This window comes from Hippocampus comes, unplaced genomic scaffold, assembly GCF_001891065.2.
Source record: "Hippocampus comes isolate QL1 unplaced genomic scaffold, H_comes_QL1_v1.1 scaffold147, whole genome shotgun sequence".
NCBI classification, from domain to species: Eukaryota; Metazoa; Chordata; class Actinopteri; order Syngnathiformes; family Syngnathidae; genus Hippocampus; species Hippocampus comes.
In genome coordinates this window covers 269216-283721 of record NW_017805009.1, presented here as the reverse complement: position 1 = coordinate 283721, position 14506 = coordinate 269216, and the positions used below count along the sequence as shown (strand labels likewise).

The window sequence follows — 14506 nt, the reverse complement described above, 5'->3', positions numbered from 1 at the left end:
TGTGCTTGTGTATGTTCCCCAGAATATTGTCTATTATAATAACACAACTGTAGAGTCAGGCAAGATTATGGACTGTCTTGTAGCATTTATTTGAGTTTTCAAGCATCAGGAGACAAGTATCCTTAGTGTCTTTTTGCATACAATCATAAATATCAATGGCATAGAAATGGTTTATTCACATAGCAGCTATTGCAACAGCACAAAATGAATAAATAAAGCACTGCAATAAAATGTGCAATTTCACAGCAGAACGATAGATGATACCCAAGGTGTTATCACTCTGAAACAATGTGCAGTTCATTAGCTGTTTTACTGCTCAGACAAGCTCAAGGCGGAGTGGCTAAATGCGAATGAACATATGATTGGTGTCAAAGATTGGCTATTAGGATGTGTAAGAAAATCACTTTTGTCAAATGAAAACAACAGGTGTGCTCAGGTTGTCCCCATGTTAAGTCAAGCAATATATTCCTCTAATTTCCCTAATAATTATCTTTTCTTTGCGGATCATAGCGTATTTGTGAGGGTTGATGGCGCATTAGTCTCTGCTCTGCCATTACTGAGCACAGGATGGATGTTGCGTCAGCAGGTGTGAGCCATCTCCACGGAAACCTGACTGGCCATCCTTTGCCTGAGATGGTTGGCAAAGTCCACCTGCGTCTGAGACAGTACTTTGTTGATGATAGTCTTTGGGATCCAGCCCTGCAAACAACAAAGGCCGCGTTTATTTTACAATACGCTCACTGGAGTGGAATCCATTGCTATGAAAAATAAATCACGAAGAAGAGTCTAGTGTACCTTTAAATCTATATTTAGTAACCAGGTGAACTTAGTCTTATTCGGGTCTTCACTGCTGGGCTTCATGACTATACAGGTGGGCCCATTCTGTGCCCTGTCAAACATAATCACTTTTAACATTGTATAGTCGTGCGGTTTACTCATTTGTTAGAGTCATCCCTCACCGGACCACACCCCTCTGCTCAGGCATCTTTGGGTGATTAGTGGACGTTCCAGCCAGGAAGCAGGTGGAGCCGCGTCTCTTTGCACAGCGAACACTGACAAAGTCCCGAGGCCCCACTACATTGCCAGGTGTATCTCCTGAGACCTCATGTGTCACCATCGTGTCCTTGCCGATCTTTTGAAGAATCTGTAGGGATGTGAAATTTTTACAAACCCTCTTTCTCGGTGAGGAGTACCATAGTAATTGCATCCACATGATGCTGCCTCACCTTGACCTGTTTCACATTTGGGTTCCATTCACTCATCTGCTCCATGTTACCCACCAACTCTCCATAAAGGCTGTCAGGATGTTGCTCCAACAGAACCTCGAGCCTGAACACCTTTCCGATGCCAGGCAACACCTTACTCAAAACTTTGTCTCCATTTGCCTGAGGAGCATCACAAACATCACTTCATCCATTAACCATACAGGTACTTCATATTCTGCTCAGGGTCACAGTAGTGACTGAAGCCCATCTGACACGGATGGCGATACCTTGGAATGGTGGTCAATCCATCACACAGTTGTGAATTAGGCCATTGAGTGGGAATTGATCTCATATCAGCTGAATAAAAATCAGTTGCATGACTACCATTATGCGATTGAATTGCAATTTCTTCTTAAAGGGGAAGTCAAATCAAAAAAATCCTTTCCAATAATCTTCTTTATGCACCCAATGCGATCTGATTAATATTGCGTTTCTGAAATATGAAATAAGCAGAAAAATCCACCCATTTTCATTCATCTCTGGCAATGGCCATTTTGCCAAAAGGCTCAGGTTACGAAAATCATGGCTCACATGTTTCTGGGTTTGGTCATGTGACATTCACAAGTGTTTGCAAATGTTTAGACTGGTGGGGGCACATATGGAACAAAGACCATTTTTGACTTGACTTCCCCTTTAAGTTGTAATGATGAAGAGTGAGTTGTAATTAAATACACTGAAAGATAAGTATTATAATTGAATATCATTACTATCACAAAATGAACATGATTTAATATTTTGACCAAGTAAAAAAAAAAAAAGGGTACAATTGTCCTTTTTATGTTCAGGGACGTATATTATAGAGAATATATTTTTCTGTGATTTCTCATGATTGTTGAAGGAAAAAGGTTACTGGTCGTTAAGAAAAGGTGGTGATGGTGGTGGGGGGTCTAGCTTTTTAACCCTCACATTTTATTCACACCAGCTACAATGTAGTACTTGACAGAATCCTTATTTATCAACTCAATGGTTCCTCTCTTGATACTCACAGCGACAGTTTCAACAATCCAGCCCTCCTGCTCACTGAGGATGCCAATCGCTTTCTGCAGCGCATCTTCACCTTGCTTCACATACGACATTTCCTCCTCACTGTATCCATCCTCCTCCTTAATCGGAGAACCTTCCAACAATCAGGTGGGTAAAGAATTTAAAATTTCAGGTTAAGAATTTTAACGTATTTGTCAGCCTCGTAACCTAAAAGGGATTACATGATTGCATGTCTTTGTTTGAGGGAAAAGATTTCATCACTCACTGAGGAGGGAGCTTCTTCTCCGGACTTGGCTGATCCAGTTACTGGGGCCCGGACCTGCAAGTCGGTCCAGCTCATGGTGTATCGCCACAATTGCATTCTTTCTTAAACCTTGACGATAGAGACAAAAGGCACAAAAGAGGCAAATATCTTTCAGATAAGACACAAATAAAGCAATTTTAAGCATTAATGGAGATGAGTAAATCGCCCAATATTCATCTTTCATCTTTCACTCACCTCTCATGTTCCTCATATGTCGGTAGGAGATTCCAGCACACAGTTTGAAAGTTGCAGGCAGCATTTTGTTAATACGGGGATACTTTGCTTCAAGAGAACAAAAATTCAATCACGGTATTGAGGAACAGTTAGGATGTCGGTGCTCTCGCAATGACGTTCAATTCTGACTGTGGAAGTCTGAGTGGGCCTGCGTATATATACACGATATGCCCCCAAGGCCACTGTGCTATCTCCGCGTAGATAAAAACACACACACACACCACCGCCGCCTACCGAGGTCCATGTCGCCAAGGTTACTTCATGTACAAGACAAGCATTTCTCTGATTTTCACATGTTGTCAGTTAACGTCCAGTGCCCAAAGCCCACGGTATTGCTCAAAAAAGGTCAGGTTAAGAGTGACTCAAATCATTCATCCCTTCATAGTCTGAAACATTTCAAACCTTTGACGGAAAAAAAAAAAGTATCTGTTTGGTTTGGCTCCTTCCCAGCTAACCTTCATTACAACTGATACGTTTCCACAGGCTTAAAGCGCATGGCATTTGTAATTGATGGTGGGCCATTAACCCTGATGTTCTGTTTGGGTGGTCTGCAGACTCTGTGTTATCTAATGCTTGATTGCCTTGAAAGACTATATGGACAAAAGTCTTGGGACACACCTCAAATTATCGTAACAACCAATAATTCACAAGTTAGGCCACACTCATTTGTTCCCAATGTTACTGGGCAATTCTATCCAACCTTATCCAATATAATACAATACATCTTTATTTATGTAGCACTTTCACAGCAGATGTAACAAAGCACTTTCCAGAACATTTAATATAATCCCCCCCCCCCCCAAAAAAAAAAAAAAAACAGAACACATACAATAAACCATTGACAATAATAATCTGGGAAGTTTGCAGAAGGTCCTATTCTGCTCACTCTCAACATTCTCTTCCAAAAGTATTGGACCGGTGAAGCCAAGTCCTTAATTTTTTTGGAATATAGCTTACCGGTACTGGAAACATTTGGATTTTACATCAAAGGAGATAAAAATTGATGTTTTATATCCCCCTGAGTATTTATCTCTGGATTGAATACACAATTTAATACTGTAAAATCCCATGAATAATACTAATAAAAACAAACCAAACGGAAGAAAAAAAAGATACCATGATGTTGAAAAGAACAATTTGAAGATCCTAACCACTCATTAATTAGAAAAATGGGAAAAAGTGACACCTGTTGTGACCGATATTAACCTGATGGAAAAATTCGAGCTCGGAGAAAGAAATGGTTTGCATACAAGCTCATCTGCAAAACACAATAGAGGCAATGTCATGGCTTGGGTTTTCATTTGCCACCAATTTTCATTGATGATGTACAAATGTTACATATGAAGTCTGATTGACGAAATGTGTGTTCCAATTTTTTTCTTTTGCTCACCGAAAAATGTGTTTTGTTTTGATTCCTCTTAATACCTGTAAATAAACACTAACCTTGAAATGGGGGCTGCAGTAGGACATCATGGAAATTATAGCCATCTAATCAGGCCATCGTTCGGTCTTGTCACTTCACATCACCAATATCATGTTCATGATTCTGTTTTGGCCTCCACGTCACTGAGACTGAATCACACTCTGGAAAAAAAGATGTCCAAACGCAGTGTGTTTTGTCAAGCATCTCACATGTTTTGACAACCTTGTTCAGCCCTTCAAGCAAAATCAAGACTATCTAAGAGTAATATTGCCTCAACGGTCTGCTTGTCAATTTAACACCCGGTGTCCATATTGCATGGAAAGCTGTCAAAAGTCGAGTCATCCGATTAGTGTACAAGGATGTGCGTAATAAAACAGGAATCTAATGCTGAATCCCATTGAAATACTGGAATCCCCATGACCTATAACTTGGCGTCCCTCCAACTGGATTGTGGGGATTACCCATCAGTCTCTGTGGCCTTCTGCAGGGTGAGAAAAGGCCCAGCTCCAAATCCGCCCAGTACCAAAGCCATTTTTCAGTCAAAATATTCAATTCATTGATGGAGTTTGAGCATCAGTTCTGTGATGAAAGAACCATTCATACAGTAAAATAAAATATTTGGAAAACAATAATTCACTCCTTTTAAAATCACAGCCATTGAAAGGAACAAACATTGTACTGCATCACATTAAACAGCAAATCCAAAAACATGAAACTACCACAAAACATTCATCAGTCAATCACATTTTCATTCGTGGAAAATATTCCGGGTTTAATTTCTTCTTTTTTTTCAATGGATTTCAAAATTCTGCATTGGTGTCCTGCTTTATATTTCAAAACAAGCAGTGTTTTTAGTGGGGGGGGGGGGGCATAATTTGACTGTTGCCAAGTAAATTAGGCGGTGAGTAACAGCAGATCATGAAATTGTTTTATTAATAAATAAGTACATCATAAAAAAATAGATAAATAAATGACCAATACAATAACGGTGTCAATAACGAGCAGTTTCTTAGTGTCCTATATTAGTGAGTGAATATGATTTTGGAATGGTGTTGTGTTGATGTTGGTTGCAACTATGGAATGGAAATAAATTATGATAAAGCAAGCCGAGATGTCGAAAAGATGAGTCAAGCTAGCCGTCACGCCACCACGTGACTCAACGTCAATATATCCCAGAAAAGTAACTACAGTAAATGAATCGGTCAAAACAAGACACTAATAAACTACATCGTGGGTAATATGAGGATCTACTACACTGACTTGTTTGTATGTATATGTTGGCCATGATGTCAGAGGAGCTTGAGGGCCCAAAGAAAACTTTTGCATTAAATGTGAGAATGTGGAGTGCAGCAGCGGAAACAGTGTAAACTGTCTTTAATACATACACTGTAAAAAACAACTTTTTGGGGGTCTGGAAAAAAATAAGGTTCGAGACATTCAGCTTTGAAACATTTACAGGTGACCATATTTTCACTGTTTGAATGCACCAACCAATCTGTTTCAGGGCAACTTGCTGTTCATTAACAAGCAGCTAAATGGGTTTTAAAACCAAGAATTGACCAATTAATTTCCTGGTTCTATTATAATTGGTATTTAAACAGTCCTCTGAACCATGCTGTTCACATTTTTATATCGGAAGCTAAAGACAACAACTAACAATTGATCAGTACCTGGCCATCCAAGATGCTCTGCGAGGGAAGTGGCGACTGGGCTTTAGAGTATACTTAGTGTCATTTGCAGGTTGCAACAGACAGCTACTGAAAGACAAGTGGATGTCTTTGGAGATTTTCATGGGTAAAACATCTTTTTTGTGAATTTTGCCTTTCAGCTCCGGTAGGAAGGAGTAAGTTGCGCAAAATGTACTGGAACATATTATAATTTGATATTTTCTCAAATATTTTACGCTGACTGCAGTTTAGGTACAAGTATTACAGTAGTACCTGGCGTATCTGGAAAAGAGTCATGGGTGAAACCAGCTTTGACATCCTAAATACCGGTAGGTACTGTGAACTGGAAAAGCGAGAACAATTGGTCAAGTGAACTGAAGTCAATAACGGCCAAACTAGCTGCCTTGCAGCAATGATTACTTTCTAAAGGACAACAAATCACATTTATCAATTTTGTTTTAATAAATCATGATCCACAAAATGACTGGCCTGACATGTATCATGACATAAACATGAGCTGAGTGGAGTAATACGATTAAGATGAAGAGAAGAGCATAAGGTGGAATACTCAAACTCAAGCACAAAGTTTATTGGGACTTGAAAGACACAGTGGGTTTGGTTTTCACATGCACCCAGCACACCTCCCACAGCAACTTCTTGTGTATTTGTATTGATGTGTTGCCAGTGACACAAACATGAGTATGACAGACATTCAGAGAACACACGTGTGTATGTTTGCGTGCAGCGTGGGTATCATCTGGGAGATCATGCAAACAAGGAGGCACTTCAGTCTGATTCCGTTTTTTTTTTTTCTTTTTTTGTTTCCATAACAAGTACACAGAGATAGGGAGTTTCAGAGATAGGGAGTTGGGGATCAGACTTGGCTGACAGGCTGGGTGAATTAAATTAATCTCTCAACATAGCAAAACAACATGTTCTTAAAAACAGGAAGACGAGGTGACGCTCGTCCTTAATTGGCTGTGCTGCTGGAGGAAGGCCACGTTACGTTATCTTTGTATTATATTTCGGTTTCTTCCGGCATTTTCTTCTTCCAGACATAAATGAAGTGGACCAGATAAATAAAATGCAGATAAGGTCAATCATTCATAGTTAACATCCTCACTGAGAAAAGATGAGGCATTTTGAACATGTAAAGGAGAAAAATACAAAAAGAAACAGAACATGTAAACGTGAGGCAACAATGTTATTGAAATGCAAAAGGCATAAAGGGAGAAAGAACACTTTAAATACCAGGTGCCATAACTAAACTGTTGAAAGGACGCATTGCATGGAATCACCAATGCAATAATGTGCCTTAAGAGGTAAAACATTTTAGTGAAAAAAAACCAAAACAAAACAGCATGACATTATTTTAAATTGTGCAACTTCTCAGTCAGGCTGAGTGCATGTGTTCCTCTCCACTTCACGGGGACTGTGCAAAAAAAAAAATCCTCAACAAAACAAAATATTTCTGATCCTGTACAGCATATGTATTCTTTTTTGAAATGTCTCATAACGTCAACTATAAAGTGACACTGTAAACCGAGGGTGATGCCTGTGCTGTATGGTATACAATAACATCAGTGGAATGAGGTATGCAGAAGCAAAAGGATACAGCTGTCCATATGTACACTTGTCCATGCAATGACAACACATTACGATTGTCACAATGCTGTTTAATGTGCATTGACCGATGTGCCGGTATGCAAGCTATGTGAAATGCCTGCAGGCTCACATATCGTGTTACCATGCTAAAATTATGGCCTATGTCCTTTTTGGATATCTAACTATCGATCGATTGATCGATACACACATGAATGTGTGTGTGTGTGTGTCTTTCTTAATCATCTCACCTCTGCTAAAATCCTCAGTTGAACAGATCATTCACAATTATTCATTTTATCAATTAATATATTCAGTATTTACTTCAGTTTTTAGTGTTTTCTGACTCCCCAAAAATGACTTAAGCCATCATTTTAAGAATGTGACGACATAGAGAATGTGTGTGTTATATTGAGCAAACATCTCATGTACTTATCTCACGCGATCCCAAATGACACAATCAGACCACTAATTCAACATTACACAATTGATTTGCAATCTTTGGCCTGAGTGTACACGAGACGATCCTTATTATGAGCTGAGATTGCGGATGAGGCGGTCTGTTCTGAATGTTAAGGAGTGGTATGAGGTAAGACAGGTGGGAAATATAGAGAAAATATTATCAGTGATACACATATGGCGAGACTATAGATTAGATGGATCACTATTGGGTACAGGCCAGGAAGTAAAAGACTCTTTTTTGGGAAAAAAGAATCATCACCAGGACCCACTTTCCTATTCCTTGTCGTGGGTCTTTATGATACAATGGATGCCCTGAAAAAATATCAGCTTAGTTTAACTCTTTCATCAGCTCAAGTGGCTCCGTTCTGTTGTCCAACAATCCTGAGGGTAAGAGGGTTTTGTCCAAATATTTCAAAACGTCTCTGACCATCCTACTAACAAAATGGCCTGAGTACCTGTGCCTGGTCACCTCCCCCTTTCTGGGCTGACCCATGAGACTTTAGACAGCCTCGGGACCCGACTGTGAACTAATTAGCAGTGGGTAAACCCTCGAGCTCCTTCCCTTTGAGTATTTGGCTCCCACGCTGAAACCGAACCACTAGGGGGCAGAGTTGGACATCGAGTCCACAGAGTTTACGCTGGAAGACTGCACACGGCTGTGGGAGATAGACACCTCTGGGTGCTAATAAAAGGCAAGAAAAGATTGACGTTAGAATTGCAGTTTGTATCATGAAATGCATGACTAACTGTTTCTACGTACGTGCCTCCTGAAGATCCTGTCCAACAGGCTGCGTCTGGGAGGCTCTGGAGGTTGATTCCAGTCAAGGTCTGGAGGTCTCATCCCTTGAGGGCCAAACACATTCAGATCTCTGAAACACTCCGTTTCTATCATCTGGAGAAGAGAGGACACCTTTGGCCTATTACAAACATTGACTCCATTGTTGACGAACGGAGAGTCAAATCATGTTCTGTATACACCACAAACTAAGAGAAACAGACAAAATAAATGAAACTTTACTGAGAGACTTCTTCCCTTAAGTTATGCTTACTGCACAAAATATTTGTATTCAAATATTGTCCGTCAAGGTCAAGGCACACACGCTTACCTCATTCTGCCATGGGATGGAAACACTGCCTGTAGCAAATTTGGAGTAGAAGTCATTGTCAGTTTGGTCCAAATTTACTCCCTTGACTGTGGAAAACTGCTCGATGTCCAGCACATCCTTACAGTAGACTGCCCGAGGCTGTAAGAGGCCAATAACCGTGAAAAGGATAACATGAAATGCAAGCTGGTTTTCTTAACCATAAAAAATAAATAAATAAATCATTAAATCTCAAAGAAAATAATCCGATTTCACGTCAGACATGACATTTAGTGTCAAAACTGATTCCCCCCCCCCCTCAAGATAGAACTTTCGCTGCAGCCCATGTATTGGGGCTCTTTGTGTGCAAGTGTACCTGATGTGACGTGCACAATGGGTTGGACTTGAACTGTGTTTACGGTACAAAACAGTGATCTCCTTCTTTTGGATGGAGTGTTTATAGTGTTTGTGCACATGCATGTGCCTTTAATGGAGCCTGAGCCTTTCCATTAGCCCCACGCCACACCGAGATGGCCGCGCTTGGCCCCGGATGTTCGTTTTTCCGATACACTTTTTGGGGATTGAGCGGCTCCGATGAAACCGCTTTTCAGAACCATCTCGGCAGTGCAGCAAGGAACTCCGTCACGCATTTGATGGGCCACATTTTGCAACGTCGCCCACAAAACAGTGGCTGACACTCGCCACTTGTGAAATGTTCTGCCATGCTTGCACAGTTCAGTTGATCCCGCCGTCATCCCGCCACGTGCTTGTTGTAAAGGAAAAGTAACGGAGGCCGTGTGGTGCGCTGTGGTGTGCCGCTGTTTGGGGCTAATCGAAAAGTGGCATAAGAGGCTAGCCCTGGTTGGGTAGGGTGTGGTGTGGTGTGATGTCAGCAAGCCTGGGTGCTCGTGCTTGGGCGAGAATCAGGGCTCACAGCAGCTCATGCATGCGTGTGTTCATTGTCTTTGTGTTTTACTGTTCTACTGGCGTTCAGTGCATGGTAGAATAGTGCGTAGATAACTGTGGCTCTCCTTTCCCACATGCAAGGACATTACATAACTAAGTATTCTGAAAAAAAAATGTCGAAAAGGTTTTAAAAAGCATGTAGATTTAAAAAGCTTAAAGCAGGGGATATAGCTAGGTCGCGAATGATGAACCGCCAAATAATGGGGAAACATTGTATCAGACCACTCACATCAGGTACAAAAGGAGGCTCCACTATTCCAGCTTCGAGTCTCTTGAAATTGATGTTTTTGAAGAAGGAGTGGGCCTTGACCTCTGCCGCTTTGTCCCCCAGGCACCCCAGCCTCTGCTTTGGGTCTTTGGTGAGCAGCTAGGTTAGTTTGAAGGAGAGATGAATCACTACATGATTCATCCATGTGAACTTGAAGTCAACCCTCTCACCCTTCTACAGATTTCCTTGGTGTCCTCTGTAAACTTGTCATTGTACTCCTCCTCTTCTTCCTGCACCCTCCTCTCCACCTCCTCCCGCTTCACTCGCTCTTTGCGGGCACGGAAGGGCGATCGCCCAGCGGTCATCTCGTACACGAGGCAGCCAAGCCCCCACCAATCGGGACTCATTCCATATTTTTCATTGTTGATCACTTCTGGAGCTAAACGTGAGCAAACAGGTTATCAGATGAACACCTTGCATGTGTGAATGGAGTTGTTAATCAAATTAAGACTTACCCATGTAGCCCACTGTCCCCACCCTTCCTCTGATCAAGTCCCCTTCAGGCACTTTAATAGCAAGGCCCAGGTCAGAAATGCGGATGTGTCCTGCAGTAAAACAGAAACAATGCGAACAACGTAATTTCCAATTGACATGCTTGCAACAATATACCCAGCAAGAGGCTGGAGGCACACTGTGTTAGGGAGGGGCCAGCCAGGCAGCCTCCTCAGCCAGGGTGCTCTGCACCTCACACCTGAGACTCGTCAGCTCATCACCCACCTGTTGCCTATCTGCTCGTTTGGACTGGTACATATTGACTCACAGACCATTCCTCAGTGCAAGTTCGTGCCGTCACCACGCCAGTGGACTTTGTTGCCATTTCCTACAGCTGCTTGTTCCTTGTGTGGACAATTCCTTGTGGACTCCTCGTGCTTCCCCCTGAGTGACTTTGCGAAGACTCTTTGAATAAACTACGCCAAGTGTTGGCTTCAACAATACCTGCCTGTTGTCGTGCTCTTGGGGTCACACCCAAACCCTAACACACTGGACCGGTTGCCAATTAACCACAAGACACATAGACAAACAACCAAACTTTTACTTCAAAATCCATTTTCTGATCCGCTTTATCGTCACCCGGGTCGCGGGGTGCGCTGGAGCCTATCCCAGCTGTCTTCGGGCAGTAGGCGGGGTACACCCTGAACCGGTTGCCAGCCAATCACAGGGCACACAGAGACGAACAACCATCTGTGCTCACAGACACGCACACCCACACACGCACACACACACACACACACACACACACACACACACACACACACACACACACACACACACGCCTAGGGACAATTTACAGTGTTCAATCAGCCGTCCATGCATGTTTTTGAAGTGTGGGAGGAAACTGGAGTACCCGGAGAAAACCCACGCAGGCACGGTGAGAACATGCAAACTTCACACAGGAAGGCCAAATCTGGAATCGAGGTTGACTGCACTGTGAGGTCGACACACTAACCATTCCAGCACCGGGCCGCCCACTTCAAAATCTAAATAATGTATTACCTGTTGTCAAGATTTTTTTTGTTTATTTTAAAATGAAAAATACCATACTTCTATAGCTGTAGTATCATAAACATACTACACTAGTTTTAAGACTGATTTTTGAAGGCTAGCTATGGTCACTTGTTTTAAGAAAGAAAATATTCCTCATGTTGCTTATTTCTGTTTTTGTTGTTTTTTTTTAAAGATTTGTTTTTGCAGTGCATTCACACCCTACAATTTAGGGACTTCAATTAACCAACCATGCATGATTTTGGAAGGTTGGAGGAAGCCAGAGTACTCGAAGAAAATCTCAAGCAAGCACCGGGAGAGCATGCAAACTCCACCTCTCGTCTGTGAGGCAGATGTGCTAAAGAGCAATTATTAATTATTTACTATTATTGTGATTAATTATTTATTCAATCATACCAAATTTTAAAAGTGAAAAAGCTAAAGTAGAGTGTGTCATTTGACCCATCTCCTTATACTACAGTTTTATACCATATATATATATATATGTGTATAAAACAATCTCGTCTTCTATTATGAAAAAAAATACACACCAAAAAATAAAAAAAATATTGCAGTGTTAGACCTTTACCAAACTACAATTCAAACTACATGGCATTGCAAAGTTTTGAAGTCAACAGTCTGACATTGTGTCCCGAGTTTAAAACAGAAATCTGATCATGCTTCAAAACCTACCATTGTCATCAAGTAGGATGTTCTCTGGTTTTAAATCTCTGTAAAAAAAAAAAAAAAAAAGCAAAAAAATTATATATCTATATCTATATACAGTACACACATACACGCAAGCACGCACGCACGCACGCACGCACGCACACACACACACACACACACACGCAACCTAAAATGAATCTGTTCTGCTAAGTTAAATCGGTTTGAGTTGTGATCAGAAGTTTACACGCAATAAATAATTTGGAGTTTTTAATGATTGTTTGAACCATTCTTTTTCCAGGGCGAAATAAATACATGGGCGAGCGTGTTTGAGATTTTCTTATCCAAACATGGTCAAAAATATACATACAGGATGAAATATATGCAGACACATACCCATTTATATTTGGTCAAGTGCCCTTCAGCAAGCATCAAGTTGACTACATGCTTCTGGCCTAATTCTGCATGGATATTTTTATAAAGGTCTGATCAAAACTCTAAATATCCTCTTCTTTAGATTGATACCTGTAGACAATGGATTCCCTATGGAGATGCTTGAGACCACAACAAATCTGAGCAGCATAAAACTGGACCCTGTCTTTGTCAAAGCCCGGCGTGCCCATGTTGTAGATGTGAAACTTCAGGTCTCCACCATTCATGATGGTCAGCACCAGACAGAGAGCGTCTTTGGTCTCGTATGCATACGCTAAACTCACCTAGAGGCCAGGAGAACATCATTCAGTGGTTGAAAGTAGCTAGGACAAAATAGGAGTTTGCTTTTTAATGTTTACTCACGACAAATCTACTGTTAACTTTCTCCAAAATCTGCTTTTCATTGAGTGCCATCGACTCTCCTTTCCTCTTCTTTATCCTCTTCTTCTCCAGCTTCTTACAGGCATACATTTTTCCTGTAGCTCGAACTTGACAGGCACAGACCTGAGACAAAACAAAACGCATCACACATTATTCACATTGTAATAAATAAGGGATGCACCGACATCATTTGATTGACAAAGGTATTGAGACACATCTATGAAAAAAAAAAAATTGACATATTTTGAGCGATTCCCTGCTTCTAACTCTTTTGAACAGTTTTGGGGAAAGCTCAGCATAACAGCATCAAGTGTACACAGAAACATCTATAAAAGCCTTTTCAGACAAGTTTGGGATGGAACAATCTATCAAAACCAGCATAACATCTTTGGGACTACCATAGAGACTTTGAGCCTTGACATCTGAACTCGTACAATTTCCCCAAATCTAGTAGAAATGGTCTCTCAGATAGTTGAAATTAGTCTAGCCTTAAATTTGTACCTTTGAAGAGTCTTATTACTTTTGCCCAAGTAGTGTATGACAAACTGGTATCTCTCACCTCTCCAAATCCTCCCTTCCCCAGCACTCGATACTGTCTGAAAGTGTCTTTAGTGATTGGTTGCCTGACAAAACACAGACACAGGAAAACCCATTAATACATGCTCACATACTGTATTATTGATTAGGGCAGAGATATTATCTGCAGAACTCAATACCATCCTGAGTCTGTTTCCTGTGCATGGGGTGGGGCCTCTTGCGTGCAATTTTACTTTCCAGACAACGGATATGATCAAGGATGCTCTGAGAGCCTGCTGTTTACTTGGAACTGCATCTGATATGGTGCTCGCTCTGCATCAGAGATGTTCCTGCCAAGAGTGATCAACTCCTATTAGGAGCATCCACAAGTCAGCTGTAACCTTCTAAAACCTGCTTGTTGCGCTTTTTTGCTAATATAAGAATACAACTCTTTACAGGGAGCCACATGATGGAGCACCATTCTTTTTTTTTCTTTTTTTTTTTTGGTATGTCCATCCATTTGTTACTTAATGGGCTAATTTCTAGTTCGTGCAGAGTGATGTTCAGAAGACCGGGTATCATTACGATTCTGTGGTGTGGATTGTTCCACATAGTGACGCAAGCAGAGTGAAAATTCTACGTCCACACCAAGCTCAATATTTTGTTTTTGTGAGATCCTGCAAACTGTACCTGACCTACCATTTACAAGAAGTTTTGCCATGTTTAAAAAAAAAAAAAAGTAACACAATATGGTATAGTTTGTTGCAAGAAT

General features: G+C 41.1%; 2 protein-coding genes across 4 annotated transcripts in view; both read right to left on the bottom strand.

Annotated features, from left to right (window-relative positions):
- Positions 1–54: 54 nt before the first annotated feature.
- star (steroidogenic acute regulatory protein) lies at positions 55–2971 on the bottom strand. Its single transcript, XM_019860343.1, has 7 exons — positions 2749–2971; positions 2515–2622; positions 2252–2382; positions 1227–1385; positions 960–1144; positions 796–889; positions 55–699 (listed from the first exon to the last, which is right to left on the bottom strand). The coding sequence occupies exons 1-7, from the start codon at positions 2810–2812 to the stop codon at positions 580–582; spliced, it is 861 nt and encodes a 286-aa protein (XP_019715902.1). The 5' UTR covers positions 2813–2971; the 3' UTR covers positions 55–579.
- Positions 2972–6440: 3469 nt separating this feature from the next.
- The window catches only part of grk5l (G protein-coupled receptor kinase 5 like), a 33204-nt gene continuing 25138 nt past the window's right edge, over positions 6441–14506 (bottom strand). For 2 of the 3 annotated variants that reach the window (XM_019862857.1, XM_019862859.1), the window contains 10 exons: positions 13778–13841; positions 13201–13341; positions 12931–13121; positions 12433–12470; positions 10713–10802; positions 10428–10636; positions 10219–10356; positions 9048–9185; positions 8702–8833; positions 6441–8623 (listed from right to left, as the gene is read on the bottom strand). In XM_019862857.1, the coding sequence (XP_019718416.1) occupies positions 8540–8623; positions 8702–8833; positions 9048–9185; positions 10219–10356; positions 10428–10636; positions 10713–10802; positions 12433–12470; positions 12931–13121; positions 13201–13341; positions 13778–13841 (1225 nt within the window). In that variant the 3' untranslated portion in view covers positions 6441–8539. The remainder of the gene's footprint in view (positions 8624–8701; positions 8834–9047; positions 9186–10218; positions 10357–10427; positions 10637–10712; positions 10803–12432; positions 12471–12930; positions 13122–13200; positions 13342–13777; positions 13842–14506) is intronic. The other variant, XM_019862858.1, reaches the window with a different exon arrangement.

Coding starts and splice junctions, on each gene's coding strand:
- star (XM_019860343.1), bottom strand. CDS start 2,812: ATGCTGCCTGCAACTTTCAAACTGTGTGCTGGAATCTCCTACCGACAT. Junction 1,386..2,251: donor GGATTGTTGAAACTGTCGCT/GTGAGTATCAAG, acceptor GATGCTCCTCAG/GCAAATGGAGACAAAGTTTT. Junction 1,145..1,226: donor CAAATGTGAAACAGGTCAAG/GTGAGGCAGCAT, acceptor ACATCCCTACAG/ATTCTTCAAAAGATCGGCAA.